Consider the following 16,411-nt stretch of genomic DNA (forward strand, 5'->3'; position numbering starts at 1 on the left):
TTGTTGCTCCTGTCCTATAGGACAACCTTTCTTAAAGTGTGGGTCGCGGACCGGTTAATGGTGGGTTGCGACGTGTTAGAATAAATATATAATTATTTAATGAATTACTGGAATTTGTTTGGCCAAGTGCAACAGCGCTCTCTGATTAGCAGCGGTGTCAGTTTGGCAGCTGAGCGAGATGCCCGTGTGCTTCGCGGTTTACCAGATCTTTTTCTGCAGTTTTCTTGAAAATCACTCTGCAACCTAAACGCTGCAGCGCTGTCGTTCAGCAGCAGATGATGCGCTGTCAGCCAATGACTTGTCATTCCCACTCACCACTATCTAAATTCTGACTGAGGTCAATCGCCATGAAACGCAAATACAGCAATGAGTTTCTCTTTGTTTCATACAAACTTTGAGAAATAATGACTAGCGCCCACAATGTGTTTTGTGCGGGGGAGTGTTTAGTAATGAGTCACTCAAAACTAACAAATTAAAATGACACGTCCTGACCAAACATCCACAGCATGATCAGGGTTGCCATGTTTGCGGTTTCTCGCAAAATTGGGCAACTTTGAAAACGATGTTGTGGGTGAAAATGTATTGGTGGAGGGTTTTGGGCCTACTTCTAAATTGCACCGCGCCCGCCACGGTATTTCTCTTTAAAAAAATAATAATAATAATATATATTTAACTATAACCTGCTGCTGCTGACTACCAGGCAGTGAGCAGGTTGTTACTAGCAGCACACACGCACATGGTGACAACCTTTTACCATTTGTAGGTAGGCTATTTATATTGGTCATTATGAAGACACCCCTTTTCCGTAAAACATTAATGCGCAAGAACTGATAACAGCGACAAGGCATTGGAAAATGACTTTTGGCGCACTACAGCTCTTTAGATAAATTCACTCACAGGTGGTTTAAAGTAAATGGCATTCAAATGTCGACTTCTAATGGATAACCGTATCAAGCAAAGTGTTTTACTCATGCTCATTTCTAGGGTCAGGAGCCCTGCGCGAGTGGAAATTTGAAATGGAAGTTATGGAACTCCCTCACGTGCTTCTGTTATGGGGAAAATGGGAAGTTGTCAATTGGGATCATGGTCACAGCTCTATCGCGAATGTATCATTCTCCACATTTAATGTTAGTTTCATTGTGGACTTTTCCCTGAAATTAGATGTTGGCCTTTTCAGGGGCTATAGACTACCTGCATCTAGCTCAACAAGACGCAGGTAGCCTATAAACAATACTATAGCTTTGACTGCCTAGCGAACTGTTATTAGACCTGTGCTTGTGTCAGCTAACTAGATTGTACCATATAGAATATATAACTTTTATTTAACTAGACAAGTCAATTAAGAACAAATTCATATTTACAATGATGGCCTACTCCGGGCCAAACCCAGACGCTGGGCCAATTGTGCGTCGCCCTATGGGACTCCCAATCACAGCCGGATGTGATACAGCCTGGATTCGAACCAGGTACAATAGTGACGCCTCTTGCACTAAGATGCAGTGCCTTAGACCGCTGCGCCACTCGGGGCTAAGGGCTATGTCCAAATTACAGCCATTAACATTCAGGAAACAGCAAAGGAAGCACCCCCCTATCCACATCGACGGGACAGCAGTGGAGAAGGTGGAAAGTTAAGTTCCTCGGTTTACACATCACAGACAAACTGAAATGGTCCACCCACACAGACAGTGTGGTGAATAAAGCACAACACCTCCTCTTCAACCTCAGGGGGCTGAAAAAAAATTGTCTCGTCACAGAAAACCCTGAAACGTTTACAGGTGCACAATTGAGAGCATCCTGTCGGGCTGTATCACCGCCTGGTACGGCAACTCCACCGCCCACAACCGCAGGGCTCTCCAGAGGGTGGTGCGGTCTGCACAACGCATCACCGGGGGCAAACTACCTGCCCTCCAGGACACCTACAACACCTGATGTCACAGGAAGGCAAAAAAGATCAAGGACAATAACCACCCGAGCCACTGCCTGTTCACCCCGCTTCCATCCAGAAGGCGAGGTAAGTACAGGTGCATCAAATCTGGGACCGAGAGATTGAAAAACAGCTTCCATCTCAAGGCCATCAGATTGTTAAACAGCCACCACTAACACAGAAAGGCGGCTGCCTACCTACAGACTTGATATCATTGGCCACTTTAATAAATGGAACACTAGTCACTTTAACGTGTTGGGGATAGGGGGCAGTATTTGCACGGCCGGATAAAGAAACGTACCCGATTTAATCTGGTTACTACTCCTGCCCAGTAACTAGAATATGCATATAATTGTTTGATTTGGATAGAAAATACCCTAAAGTTTCTAAAACTGTTTGAATGGTGTCTGTGAGTATAACAGAACTCATATGGCAGTCAAAACCCTGAGACAAATCGTAACAGGAAATGGAAATCTGATGTGTGGAATCACTTCAAACCTTTGCCATTGAAACACACAGGGACTTATTAATCATTTAGCACTTCCTAAGGCTTCCACTAGATGTCAACAGTCTTTACAAAGTGGTTTGAGTCTTCTATGGTAGAAACTGACCCAAAGAGAGGCTTGCGAAGTTGGTCACAGGGGGAGGGCTATTACTACTATGACGCGGGCGCCCATGGGAAACCTTTTGTTCCGAAACGTTTAGTAAGACAATGCAATCGTCCGCCTTGAATATTATTGAAGCTCTGGTTGAAAAAGGCCCTAAAGATTTATGTTATACAACGTTTGACATGTTTGAACGAACGTAAATATATATTTTTTTGCACATTTGTGACGACAAGTCCCGCGCGCTTCAGTACATTATGAGTAGCCTTCGGAACGCGCTAACAAGAAGGAACTATTGGGACATAAATTATTAACTTTTTCGAACAAAACTACATTTGTTGTGGACCTGGGATTCCTGGAAGTGCCTTCTGATGAAGATAATCAAAGGTAAGGGAATATTTACAATAGTATTTTTGATTTTAGATGGTTCCAAGATGGCGCTAACATGTATCGCCTAGCCTATTTTTCTGAGCATACCACGTCGTTTATTGCAAAGTGTGATTTCCCAGTAAAGTTATTTTTAAATCTGGCAATGCGGTTGCATTCACGAGATGTTAATCTATAATTCTTTGAATGACAATATTACATTTTAACAATGTTTTCGAATAGTAATTTTGTAAATTCTAGCGCTGATTCACCGGAAGCATTTGAGGGAAAATATTTTCTGAACGTCACGCGCCGATGTAAAATGCTGTTTTTATATATAAATATGAACTTTATCGAACAAAAAAATGCATGTATTGTGTAACATGATGTCCTAGGAGTGTCATCTGATGAAGATTGTCAAAGGTTAGTGCTGCATTTAGCTGTGTTTTGGGTATTTGTGATGCATCTAGTTGCTTTGAAAATGGCAGTGTGATTTTTTTTTGGCAGGGTACTCTCCTAACATAATCTAATGTTTTGCTTTTGCTGTAAAGCCTTTTTGAAATCGGACAACGTGGTTCGATTCAGGAGAGGTGTACCCATAAAATGGTGTAAAATAGTCATATGTTTGAGAAATTGAAGCTATAGCATTTGAGGTTTTGTATTTCGCGCGACGCGATTCCACTGGCTGTTGACTAGGGTGGGACGTTTAATGCCACTTTAAGAATGTTTACATATCTCGCATTACTTATCTCATATGTATATACTGTATACTACACTATCTATTGCATCTTAGCCGCTCTCTCACTCCTTATCCATATATTTTATATTTATATATTCTTATCCCATTCCTTTACTAAATTGTGTGTATTAGGTTTTGTTGTGGAATTGTTAGATATTACCTGTTAGATACTAAAGCACTGTCGGATCTAGAAGCATAAGCATTTCGCTACACTTGCAATAATATCTGCTAACCATGTGTATGTGACCAATACAATTTGTACAATATTTGCACATTCTTTTTTAAAACTGTACTTTGCTAACTCAGATATTTTCTTTTCACATTGTCCATTCTGGCACAGTTCCAGCAACTATAGTGGATGCGTAAACAGGCCAGTACAGCTCAGTAGTGTGAATCAGGCATTGGAGTAATTTATACACTTTGGAAATGTAGAAGTATGTAGTCAACAGGAGGGCAGGGGTACGTACCTCAAGTGGTGAGTCACAGAGAAATCTTCTGAACTGTAGAGGGGAGACGAGCAGCCAGCGCCAAGAGAAAGAAAAGGGAGAAAAATAAACAGTTTAGTTATGTGGGTCACTTAATCTCGATAGGCCACGAGTTTCAAATGAAAACCATACATTTTCCCAGTAACTGTCTATTATGGTGTAACACTCCCATCCCTTTGCTTATTTAGATGTAATATATCAAATGGAGAGTAAATTCAGTATGCCATAGAGAGGAAGACCGTGTTTTCACAAGAGGAAACATTTGTCTTGAGGATCATACCAGCAGCAGTCGGAGCCGTTAATGATTTTTTTATTTTTATTGGATGACTGTCATTCATATTCCATTCACCCAGTAACCAAGTTGACACATTCAATACCACCTTGTACACTGTTTCCTGCATCTAGCTGATCTAGGGTGTAATCATTAGTCCAAAACAAGAGTTTCTATTGGACAAATTCAGGTAGGTCCATCCCCGTTTAGTTCCGCTTGCTTCCGTTTAAGAAACGTTTGGAATACAACCCTGATCACCCGCGCACACAGTTCACTTTCATAGCAGACACATACAAAGCATCATCACTTTGCTAGTTGTTTAACTCCTTCTCGCATCATCTTTTCTCTTCGCTTGTGGACTTCAGTGCACAACACAACAGTTGTCTGTGACCAGGTGAAAAAAACCTCTCCAAGCCAAACCTTCATACCATAACCGCTACACAGAGCCTACATCATTGTCAACATATTAGCTAGCATCATAGTAAACATAGCTACTAGAACTAGCGTGTTAATAAGCCCACAATCCAATCCATGGGTACAATCACGCAGTAGTGTACAGCAAGCAGTTTAACAGGTACACTGGCGGGCCTCGTGGCAATAAATAAATAACCGTAAGCTTACCTTGTCTTGGAATAGTTGGATCGTTGGATATCTTTAGCCAACTAGCTAACATAAGTAGCATTCCTCTCGGAGTCAGGCTGTTCAGTAGGCAAAATTAGCTGTATTAGCTAAGTGAACAAAACACAATGAAATATAGCTCTCTCCTTAACCCTTGGCCTACAATGGGCGCGCGCCACTGCGGAAATCTAATTAATTATTTTTAAAAATTAACGTAAAAATTTGTCTGTTTAAGCTAGAGATTGTTTGCAATCGACCACATCCGCCGATATCGCCCTTCTATACCTATGATGAAAGGTGGCAGAGCTACAGCGGTGTTTTTCAGACCATGAGACTTCCCAAAAATCGTTCTTCTCGTGGAAACGTCTGCAGCGTCCGAATGATTTGGCCTACAAACTATGACCACTCTGTGGAAAGACTCATGAACACAATGGTGTTCTCCCTTTTGGCCTAGGACACACACAAGCCTCACAAGACTCGTCTGAAGGTGTCCGGTAGCAGTTCAAAAAATGAAGAAAACAGCATTAAAATATGGGGATAAATACAAGTAAAAAAATATATATTTTCCTGATTTATACAGTGCATTCGTAAAGTCAGACACCTTGACTTTTTCCACACTGTTACGTTCGTCTTATTCTAAAATGTATTAAATGTTTTCCCCCCTCAATCTACACACAATAGCCCATAATGACAAAGCAAACAGGTTTAAAAATGTTAGCAAATTGTATAAAATAAAAAAATGAAATATTACATTTACGTATGTTTTCAGACCCTTTACTCAGTACTTTGTTGAAGCACCTTTGGCAGCAATTTCAGCTCAAGGACATTTAGACTTGTCCCAAAGCCACTCCTGCGTTGTCTTGGCTGTGTGCTTAGGGTCGTTGTCCTGTTGGAAGGTGGACCTTCAACCCAGTCTGAGGTTCTGAGTGCTCTGGAGCAGGTTAACATCAAGGATCTCTGTACTTTGCTCCGTTCATCTTTCCCCTCGATCTTGACTGGTCTCCCAGTCCCTGCCACTGAAAAACATCCCCACAGCATGATGCTGACACCACCATGCTTCACCGTAGGGATGGTGCAAGGTTTCCTTCAGACGTGACGCTTGGCATTCAGATAAAATAGTTCAATCTTGGTTTCATCAGGTCAAAGAATCTTGTTCCTCATGGTCAGAGTCTTTTAGGTGCCTTTTGGCAAATGCCAAGTGGGCTGTCATGTGCCTTTTACTGAGGAGTGGCTTCCATCTGGCCTGATTGGTGGAGTGCTAAAGAGATGGTTCTCCATCTCCACAGAGAAACTCTGGAGCTCTGTCAGAGTGACCATCAGGTTCTTGTTCACCTCCCTGATCAAGGCCCTTCTCCCACGATTGCTCAGTTTTCCCCGGGCTGCCAGCTCCAGGAAGAGTCTTGGTGGTTCCAAATTTGTTCCATTTAAGAATGGAGGCCACTGTGTACTTGGGGACCTTCAACGCTGCAGAAATGTTTTGGTACCCTTCCCCAGAACTGTGCCTCGACACAATCCTGTCTTGTAGCTCTACGGGACAATTCCTTCGACCTCATGGCTTGGTTTTTGCACTGTCAACTGTGGGACCTTATATACACAGATGTGTGCCTTTCCAAATCATGTCGGGCGGCAGGTAGCCTAGTGGTTAGAGCGTTGGGCCAGTAACCGATAGGTTGCTAGATCGAATACCCGAGCTGACAAGGTAAAAATCTGTCGTTCTGCCCCTGAACAAGGCAGTTAACCCACTGTTCCTAGGCAGTCATTGTAAATAAGAATTTGTTCTTAACTGACATGCCTAGTAAAATAAAGGTTCAATAAAATAAAAAATGTCCCATCAATTGAATTTACCACAGGTGCACTCCAATGAAGTTGTAGAAACAGATCAAGGATGATCAATGGAAACAGGATGCACTTCTCAATTTCGAGTCTCATAGCAAATTGTCTGAATACAATTGCAAAACATTTCTAAATACCTGTTTTCACTTTGTAATTATGTGGTATTGTGTCTATAGAGGATTTTTAGTTGTTGATTTAATAAATTTTAAAATAAGACTAACGTAACAAAATGTAGGTAAGTCAAGGGGTCTGAATACTTTGGAATGCACTGTATGTGTGCCATTCATAGTGTGAATGGGCAAGACAAAAGATTGAAGTGCCTTTTGAACGGGGTATGGTAGTAGGTGTCAGGTGCACCAGGTTGAGTGTCAACAACTGCAACGCTGCTGGGTTTTTCATGCTCAACAGTTACCCGTGCATCAAGAATGGTCCACTACCAAAAGGACAGCTAACTTGACACAACTGCGGGAAGCATTGGAGTCAACATGGGCCAGAATCCCTGTGGAACGCTTTTGACACCTTGTAGAGTCCACGCCCTGAAGGGTTGAATCTGTTCTGAGGGCAAATGGGGTGCTACTCAATGTTTTGTACACTAAGTGTACTGTATATGCAGTGAAAGAGAGAGGGAGACTACCTCTGCAAACTTGAGACAGGTCACACTCCATTAGTCTGTGCATAAAACAGAGGTGGTTACACACAAACACGAAATCCATAAAGAGAGGAGTGTACAAAAGCAATTCCGTACACTCCTCTATTCTAGAATACCAACCAATCAATGAACACATACCCCATAACTGTGTTATTACTATTGTCACTGTGTGGTCTGGTTGTGATCTATAAAAGTATCAAACAGTGCTCCCTATGGCACTAAAACCCACATCAGGACAGGGGAGGAGAGGCTGGAAAGAATTACTCACTTAAACAGCAGGAGCAAAATGCCACACATCTTATCATGCTGTGACCAATCTCTCCCTGTCCACTACTCCTGCTGTGGATACTGTGGCTCACTGTACTACTACTACTCGTCCACCTGACCAATATGTACTCCAGCAATAATAACACTTTACAAACTTGCTCACACACACACACAGCATAGACACAGGTGGAGTGTGGTCACTCCACGTGCCATTCAAGCAGAGCACTGAATTGACCCCAATCTTCCAAAGTGCATTATTGCAGAAGGGACGGCAAATGAAACACTTTTCTAAACAGTCAAAAAAAAATAATCAATTAACGAGTTAATGAATAGGACAACATCACCCACTATTAGATTACTTAATTTATATGCTTTGTGGCAGAGCTAACTCAAACATGGTTTATGAATATAAAAACATCTTATACTGGAGCATGAAGGATATCAAATGACATGATTTGACATTGAAATGGGGAGGAGAGTGAGTGAGTGAGTGAGTGAGTGAGTGAGTGAGTGAGTGAGTGAGTGAGTGAGCAAGAGAAAGATGTAGTAAGAACAGTGGCAGGCAAACTGTGGCTATGAGGTCTGGTTTGGCAAAGCTGGCACTACAATCCCTCCCTCTCTCCTGTTACCATACCAGGCACTCATAAGCAGGAGGCTGCTGGGTAATTATACCCAGAGTGCTGAGCAGCAGAGCGTTTTTCCACTTATGTCTCCACTCAGTCACTCACCAGCCTGCTCTCAGGGAGTCTGGCAGCCCTGACCCCAGTCTGGCCACAAACACACTGTACAGCAGGCATACACACGAAACAGACCACACACAAACAAACACGCATATCTCAACACACACACACACAAACCATATTTTTGTATGTAATGCTTGCAGACACAAACCAAAGACATAGGCACAAAGACAGACACACACACGTCTAGAGCGTACAGGCGTGTCATACAGATACAGAAGGTGTACTGCTCCATGTAGTAACGTCCTAGTCCTCCTCACTCTCACACATGGCACCCATCAGTTCCTCTACAGCTCTCCCTCTCCTATAACAAAAAAACTCATCTGTGTACCATTAGGAAGGTAAGCAGCAATCTCAGACACACACAATATTTCTCAATCAAACACACACAATTCTCACAGACACGTTCTCCCTCACACACACACCAAAGTCACGGTCTCGATTAAGTCTAATGGCCACTAAGCTCTCTTCTCCACATTAGCAAGCTCACTCAATCACAGTGTGTTGGCCTGCTCATTTGTCAACACTGTTGCATTGCGAGACATGGCATGCGATCTCTGGTGTAAAGAATCCCAGACTTTCCTTTCCTCCCTCACCACACTACTATTTTCATGGAGCCTCATCCTCCTATCATTTGGTGATTCGAAATCAATGACCACTTCATTTTACTTTAAGGACTGGGGCAAAAACTGGGGAAAACACTTTTTTGTTGAGGCTGGTAAAAATGGTTGTCTGGGAGAATACAAACAAAGTGAGTTGACCTCTGACCTTAAAGAAAGTTATAGGGGCTCTGTAGGGACCTAGAACTTCAATGGAGTTCGGCTAATAGAAAGCTTTGAAACGTGACGCAGCATTTAATGAATCTTACGGAATTGAGTGCATCTATGATGCAACTAGTTACTCTTTGAAAAACATTTAAGAAAATGTGTAAAACCGAGGAGGGAAGCCATTTTTTTCAGCAAGTTTTTCCCTTTCTTTTGAATAAAGAAAGTGCCTTCAGAAAATATTCATACCCCTCGACTTATTCCACATTTTGTTGTGTTACAGCCTAAATGTGATTTTTTTTTTTAATGTAAATGTATAATTTATTATTTTTCTACACACAATTCCCCATAATGACAAAGTGAAAACATGTTTTTAGAAATTTGAGCAAATGTATTGAAAATGAAATACAGAAATAGTAATTTACATAAGTATTCACACCCCTGAGTCTACGCATGTTAGAATCACCTTTGGCACCGATTACAGCTGTGTGTTTTTCTGGGTAAGTCTAAGAGCTTTGCACACTTGGATTGTACAATATTTTCACATTCCCTAGATTTTCAAAACGACTTAAGTCAAAACTTTAACTAGGCCACCCTTCTTTGCGAGGCATTGGAAAACCTCCCTGATCTTTGTGGTTGAATCTGTGTTTGAAATTCATGCTTGAGTGAGGGACCTTACAATAATACAGAGATGAGGTAGTATTTCAAAACTCATGTTAAAACACTATTATTGCACAGAGTGAGTCCATGCAACTTATGTGACTTGTTAAGCAAATTTGTATACATTTCTAAAAACATAATTCCACTTTGATATGCGGTATTGTGTGTAGGCCAGTGAAACTTTGAATTCATGCAGTAACACAATATGTGGAAAAAGTAAAGGGGTGTGAATACTTTCTGAAGGCACTGTATGTCCTTTCTGTTTCTCCCCTTCTTTTTCCACTGTGAACCCGTCACATGCCATGGTCTGCCGTCAGGTAGAGCAAATACTATTTATACATTTACGATTTGCAACTCAACAAATCGTGTTTGACTACTGTTCCCTGAAGGAGGGAAATGAGGAACAACACACTATGTGGAGTCGCAATCTCACAACTTCAGTTGAAGGATTTACAATCACACCTGACAAGTCCAATGAAATCCGCGCCTAGCTGGAAGTCCCGCCTTCCACAGGTGATAAGCGTGAGGCTCGGATTCATTCCTTAAATTTAATAACAGGTGTTGTACCTTGTTTCCCCCCTTCAGAGAACAGTAGTAATAGTCATTACGTTCCATTCCCTTTCCGTCAGCCAACTTCAGTACAATACACCATGAGGAAATATAATCATGCCCCAAGCAGAGTGTGTGGCGACGCCAAACTCGTGTATGGTGATGCCCAACTCCCTGCAGCACAAATATCTCCTACAGTCAACCATTTAAACAACGCCCAAGACCCTGCCAGACCCCTGGTGGATTGGGCACGTACACTACTAGGTAACCGTTGCCCATAATTACACTTCAACAAGAAACCAAAAATTAAATGAAACAGGTGGGGTTCTAGGAGGGGTTCTGAAAGACACTCATTGGGCCCTAAAAGACACCCAACATGAGTGCCCAAAACGACAGGGAAGATCAGACAAAGGATTGTTTATTAGAAATCAAAATAGGGAGAGACAACTAAAAAGACGTTAACCCTCCATATCGCTCAAGGCAACTGGAGCACTGGGCCAGATGCTTTAATATATCACATGTGCCAGCATAGGTGAAACACCTTCTGACTAACAAGAAGACAAGCCAGCACAGGTGTAACAATTACTGGCTGACGAGGTGGCACCAAAAAATAAGGATCGGTAGTAAACTCTCGTTCATAACCGCCAGTTTGTCATTACTGCCGTGAGAAAGGACACATTGTCTCTGTGTCCTAAGTTGAAACAAAACAAAGGAGATGATCGTGAACTTCAGGTAACAGCAGAAGGAGCACCCCCCATATCCACATCGATGGGACAGCAGTGGAGAAGGTGGAAAGTTTTAAGTTACTTGGCGTACACATCACGGACAAACTGAAATGGTCCACCCACACAGACAGTGTGGTGAAGAAAGCGCAACACCGCCTCTTCAACCTCAAGAGGCTGAAAAAATGTGGCTTGTCACCTAAAACCCTCACAAACTTATACAGATGCACAATTGAGAGCATCCTGTCAGGCTGTATCACTGCCTGGTACGGCAACTGCACCTCCCACAACTGCAGGGCTCTCCAGAGGGTAGTGAGGTCTGCACAACGCATCACCGGGGGCAAACTACCTGCCTTCCAGGACACCTACAGCACACGATGTCACAGGAATGCCAAAAAGATCAAGGACAACAACCACCCGAGCCACTGCCTGTTCACATCGCTATCATCCAGAAGGCGAGATCAGTACAGGTGCATCAAAGCTGGGACCGAGAGACTGGAAAAACAGCTTTTATCTCAAGGCCATCAGACTGTTAAACAGACATCACTAGCATAGAGAGGCTGCTGCCTACATACAGACTTGAAATCATTGGCCACTTTAATAAATGGAACACTAGTCACTTTAATAATGTTTATATATCTTGCCTTACTCATCTCATATGTATATATTGTATTCTATACTCTCTATTGCATCTTAGCCCATGCCGCTCTGTCATTGCTCCATCCATATATTTATATAATCTTATTCCATTCCTTTACTTAGACTTGTGTGTAATTGTTAGATATTACTTGTTAGATATTGCTGGACCGTCCGAACTAGATGCACAAGCACTTCGTACACTCGCTATAACAACTGCTAACCATGTGTGTGACCAATACGATTTGATTTGACTCCAGTGGGAACACTCCAGCCCATCAAATCTCTGGTTGGGACTAGTGTATATCCTATACAAGATTTTGGATCAGATGTGTATGAACCCTTAGTTTCAGACGGGTTTGTGTCTCTGCAGAGGGGCGATGCTCTTAAGCAACCGGTAGAGATACTGCTAGACTCTGGGGCAGCCCAATTCTTCATTTTGGAGGATGTTTTTCCTTTCTCTGAGACTTCAACAATTGTTTACAATGTGTTTGTACAAGGCGTGGAAATGGGTTGCATGGAAGTTCCTTTGTATATATTGTGGCACTCGAGTCTGATCTTGTTTCTGGTTCCGTTTAAGTGAGGCCTAGCCTACCAGTGTAGGGGGTCTCATTAATTTTGGGAAACAATTTGGCTGAAGTGAAGGTCGTGCCAAATCCTGTAATTTCTAAGAAACCCAGAGTGGAGGACCCTGATGGGTTCAGAAAAGTACCCTAGAGTGTTCCCAACGTGTGTCGTTACACATGTTAAAGTCGCCGGGAGCAAGTCTAGTGTTGAGGATGTCTGTGATCCCACAATGGTCGATCTGTCTGAGACGTTTGTGTGATCCTGATTTCGGTAAACCTCCTGAGTTGACCACTCCTTTGAATACTCCAAAGGTGAGCGAGTTTGTAGGACCACTGAAGGAAGAGAGGTTCCCAACAGTTGACACTTATGTCTAGGAAGCAACTGATTGCTGAACAGAGTAAAGAATTTTCCCTCTCCCCTGTTTTTGCTGAGATACGTCCAGAGGTGGAGTTTGATGAATTTATTGGGGTTACTTTGACAGAGATGGTGTTCTGATGAGGATATGGCGTTCTCTCGCCTCTTCTGGGCAAGACAATGTGTATTTATTAAGGATCCCCATGCCAAGGCAGCAGCTACTCTTCCTGGGGTCCAGCAACATTAAGGCAGTTATATACAATTAAAAACATTACATGACATTACATTTCATAACACATTAAGTGTGTTCTCAGGCCACTACTCTACTACCACATATCTACAATTCAAAATCCATGTGTATGTGTGTGTAGAATGCGTATGTTATTAAGTGTGTGCCTGTGTCTCTTCACAGTCCCCACTGTTCCATAAGGTGTATTTGTATCTGTTGTTTTTTAAATCTGATTCTGCTGCTTGCATCCGTTACCTGATGTGGAGTAGAGTTCCATGTAACCATGGCTCTATGTCCTGTAATAGTCTGTTCTGGACTTGGGGAGTGTGACGAGACCTCTGGTGGCATGTCTTCTGGGGTATGCATGGGTGACCAAGCTGTGTGCTAGTAATTTAAACAGACAGCTCGGTGCATTCAGTATGTCAACACTTCTTACAAAAACAAGTATTCATGAAGTCAAATCTCTCTTGCAGACATTTTAGGGGTGTGGCAATCCGCTTAAAGAGAGTAAAATATACGTCCATGTCCTTTTCGTTGAAAGGTGGTACAAGTCGGCTCTTCCGACCTAGATCAAACTCTGTTGAGGCTGCAGGATGGCCTGACTGGATTCTGAGTGCTTCCAGATCTATCACTCTTAATCAATTTGCATGCTCATGTTCCTGTTCTTGTCTGCTGCACGTTCTCTTTCCTGTTGCTCCAATCTCTACTCACGTTATCTTTCCCTTTCCTTGTGCTCAAGCTATATTTCTGCTATTCCCATTTTGCCTTTAGTTCAACCTCTCGCAGTTGCACGTCTTTGGGGTGTACGCTACAACCCGTAGGACCCCTTTCATTATCCTCCCTCTCCGAAAGGATTTCCTCTTCCATCAAAACAATATGTGACCCATTTCAGGAAACTAGGCACATGTAGCAAGTCACGATTTCACAGGAGAGCAGTTTGAACGTAAAAAATGTTTTTGGGCAGAAATGCCTTCGAACATGTGAACTTTCATGTACCTTTATATCAAACTTATGCCATCTATAAATTCTAATACATTTGTTAAATTACGAGCCTTTTTGGTAAGTCACAGAAAAAGCAACCTTCCCGCTAGCCATGATTGGCTGAGATAATGAGTGGGCTGGACATGCCGAGAAATGAGTTTGGATTGGTCTGCCATTTGGCACACTTCTGTCTATTTGAGCTGATCAGTATGTGTAGGGAAATCCTGTCTAACACGGCTTTATTTTTTTTAATTCTTATAACTGGAACTTCCATCAGGAGCTAGCCAGCTAACTAGCTACTAGTCTTTGTTAGCCACGGCTGTGGTCTTCACATTTTTCTCGGTCACCAGCCAGCCTTAGTTCGGACAACACCTGTCAGTCTGCACAGCGCGATATCAACCCAGAGCATATCGGACTGATTCTCTCTACCACATCACCGGATTCCTGCCGCTCTGGATGATTACACTGGATCATCGCAGCTAGCTAGCTGCAAACGAGTGGCTACTGTTAGCTAACGCCCCAAAGCAAACACCAGCTAGCCTTGAGCTAGGCCCATATACCAGCTAATTTTAGGGCTACAATACCTCCTTTGCCAATTGGCCTAGACCGTTTATTGTCGACATGGAGCCCCACCGATGCATCACGACTGGACTGCCGACATGATCGCCCGATGTGGTCTCAACAGGCTATTCTGTTACGATGTCGCCGAAGAACCATTCACTATCCCCGGCCCGCAAGCTTTTCTGAATGCTGTGTCCCCTGCTCGCCGAGCGTAGTAGTGACTACCGAACGGCACCCTGACTCACCTATTGCTGCTCTTTTGACCCTATGTTCACTCGGCTACAGAGCTGATGCCCCCTGGACTGTATCAATAACAAGGTACCTCATTTTGATTACCTGTCGGCCCCAGCCTCGACCTCAGGTCCTGTATGTACCTAACTGACCCCCTCTGCCCATTCATCGCCATTTACCTGTTGTCTTAGCTCTCCTGATCAACACTTGTGATTGCTTTATGCCTCTCTGTAATGTCAATATGCCTTGTCTACTGCTGTCTTGGCTAGATATTGTTTTATTTCACTGTAGAGACCCCAGTTCCACTCCTATTCCCCAGGCGCTATCATTTGTTGACTTCTGTAAATGTAAAATCCTTGGTTTCACGCATGTTAACATCAGAAGCCTCCTCCCTAAGTTTGTTTTATTCACTACTTTAGCACACTCCACCAACCCTGATGTCCTAGCCGTGTCTGAAACCTGGCTTAGGAAGGCCTCCAAAAATTCTGAAATCTTCATCCCCAATTACAACATTTTCCGCCAAGATAGAACTGCCAAAGGGGGTGAAGTTGCAATCTACTGCAGAGATAACCTGCAGAGTTCTGTCATGCTATCCAGGTCTGTATCCAAACAGTTCGAGCATATACTTTTAAAAATCCACCTTTCCAGAAATAAGTCTGTTACTGTTGCCGCTTGTTATAGACCCCCCAGCTGTGCCCTGGACAACATATGTGAATTAATTGCCCCCCATTTATCTTTGTATTGTTAGGTGACCTAAACTGGGATATGCTTAACACCCCGGCCATCCTACAATCTAAGATAGATGCCCTCAATCTCACACAAATTCTCAAGGAACCTACCAAGGACAACCCTAAATCCGTAAACACTGGCACCCTCAGATATCATCCTGACCAACCTGTCCTAAAAATACACCTCTGCTGTCTTCAACCAGGATCTCAGCGATCACTGCCTCATTGCCTGCATCCGTAATGGGTCCGCAGTCAAATGACCACCCCTCATCACTGTCAAACACTCCCAAAAACACCACAGCGAGCAGGCCTTTCTAATCGACCTGGCCCGGGTATCCTGGAAGGATATTGACCTCATTCCATTAGTAGAGGATGCCTGGCTGCTCTTTAAAAAGTGTTTTCCTTACCATCTTAAATAAGCATGCCCCATTCAAAAAATGGAGAACTAAGAACAGATATAGCCCTGGTTCACCCCAGACTTGACTGCCCTTGACCAGCGCAAAACATCCTGTGACTTCCCGCATTAGCATCGAAAAGCCACCGTGATATGCAACTTTTCAGGGAAGTTAGGAACCAATATACAGGAAGGAACCAATATACACAGGCAGTTAGGAAAGCAAAGCTAGCTTTTTCAAACAGAAATTGACATCCTGTAGCACAAACTCCAAAAGGTTGTGGGACACTAAAGTCCATGGAGAATAAAAGCACCTCCTCCCAGCTGCCCACTGCACTGAAGCTAGGAAACACTGTCACCCCCGATAAATCTACGATAATTTCAATAAGCATTTTTCTACAGCTGGCCATGCTTTCCACCTGGCTACCCCTACCCTGGTCAACAGCTCGGCACCCCCCACAGCAACATGCCCAAGCCTCCCCATTTCTCCTTCACCCAAATCCAGATAGCTGATGTTCTGAAAGAGCTGCAAAATCTG

The 16,411-nt window shown here is 43.1% G+C and overlaps 1 protein-coding gene across 3 annotated transcripts in view; it reads right to left on the reverse strand.

The window, feature by feature from the left end:
* The window catches only part of LOC106576889 (arginyl-tRNA--protein transferase 1), a 227,911-nt gene that overhangs the window by 102,026 nt on the left and 109,474 nt on the right, over positions 1 to 16,411 (reverse strand). For all 3 annotated transcript variants that reach the window (XM_014154421.2, XM_045700642.1, XM_014154420.2), the window contains one exon: positions 4,102 to 4,134. In XM_014154421.2, coding sequence (XP_014009896.2) covers positions 4,102 to 4,134 — 33 coding nt within the window. The remainder of the gene's footprint in view (positions 1 to 4,101; positions 4,135 to 16,411) is intronic.

This window comes from Salmo salar, chromosome ssa18 (assembly GCF_905237065.1).
Source record: "Salmo salar chromosome ssa18, Ssal_v3.1, whole genome shotgun sequence".
In the NCBI taxonomy this organism is placed as follows: domain Eukaryota; kingdom Metazoa; phylum Chordata; class Actinopteri; order Salmoniformes; family Salmonidae; genus Salmo; species Salmo salar.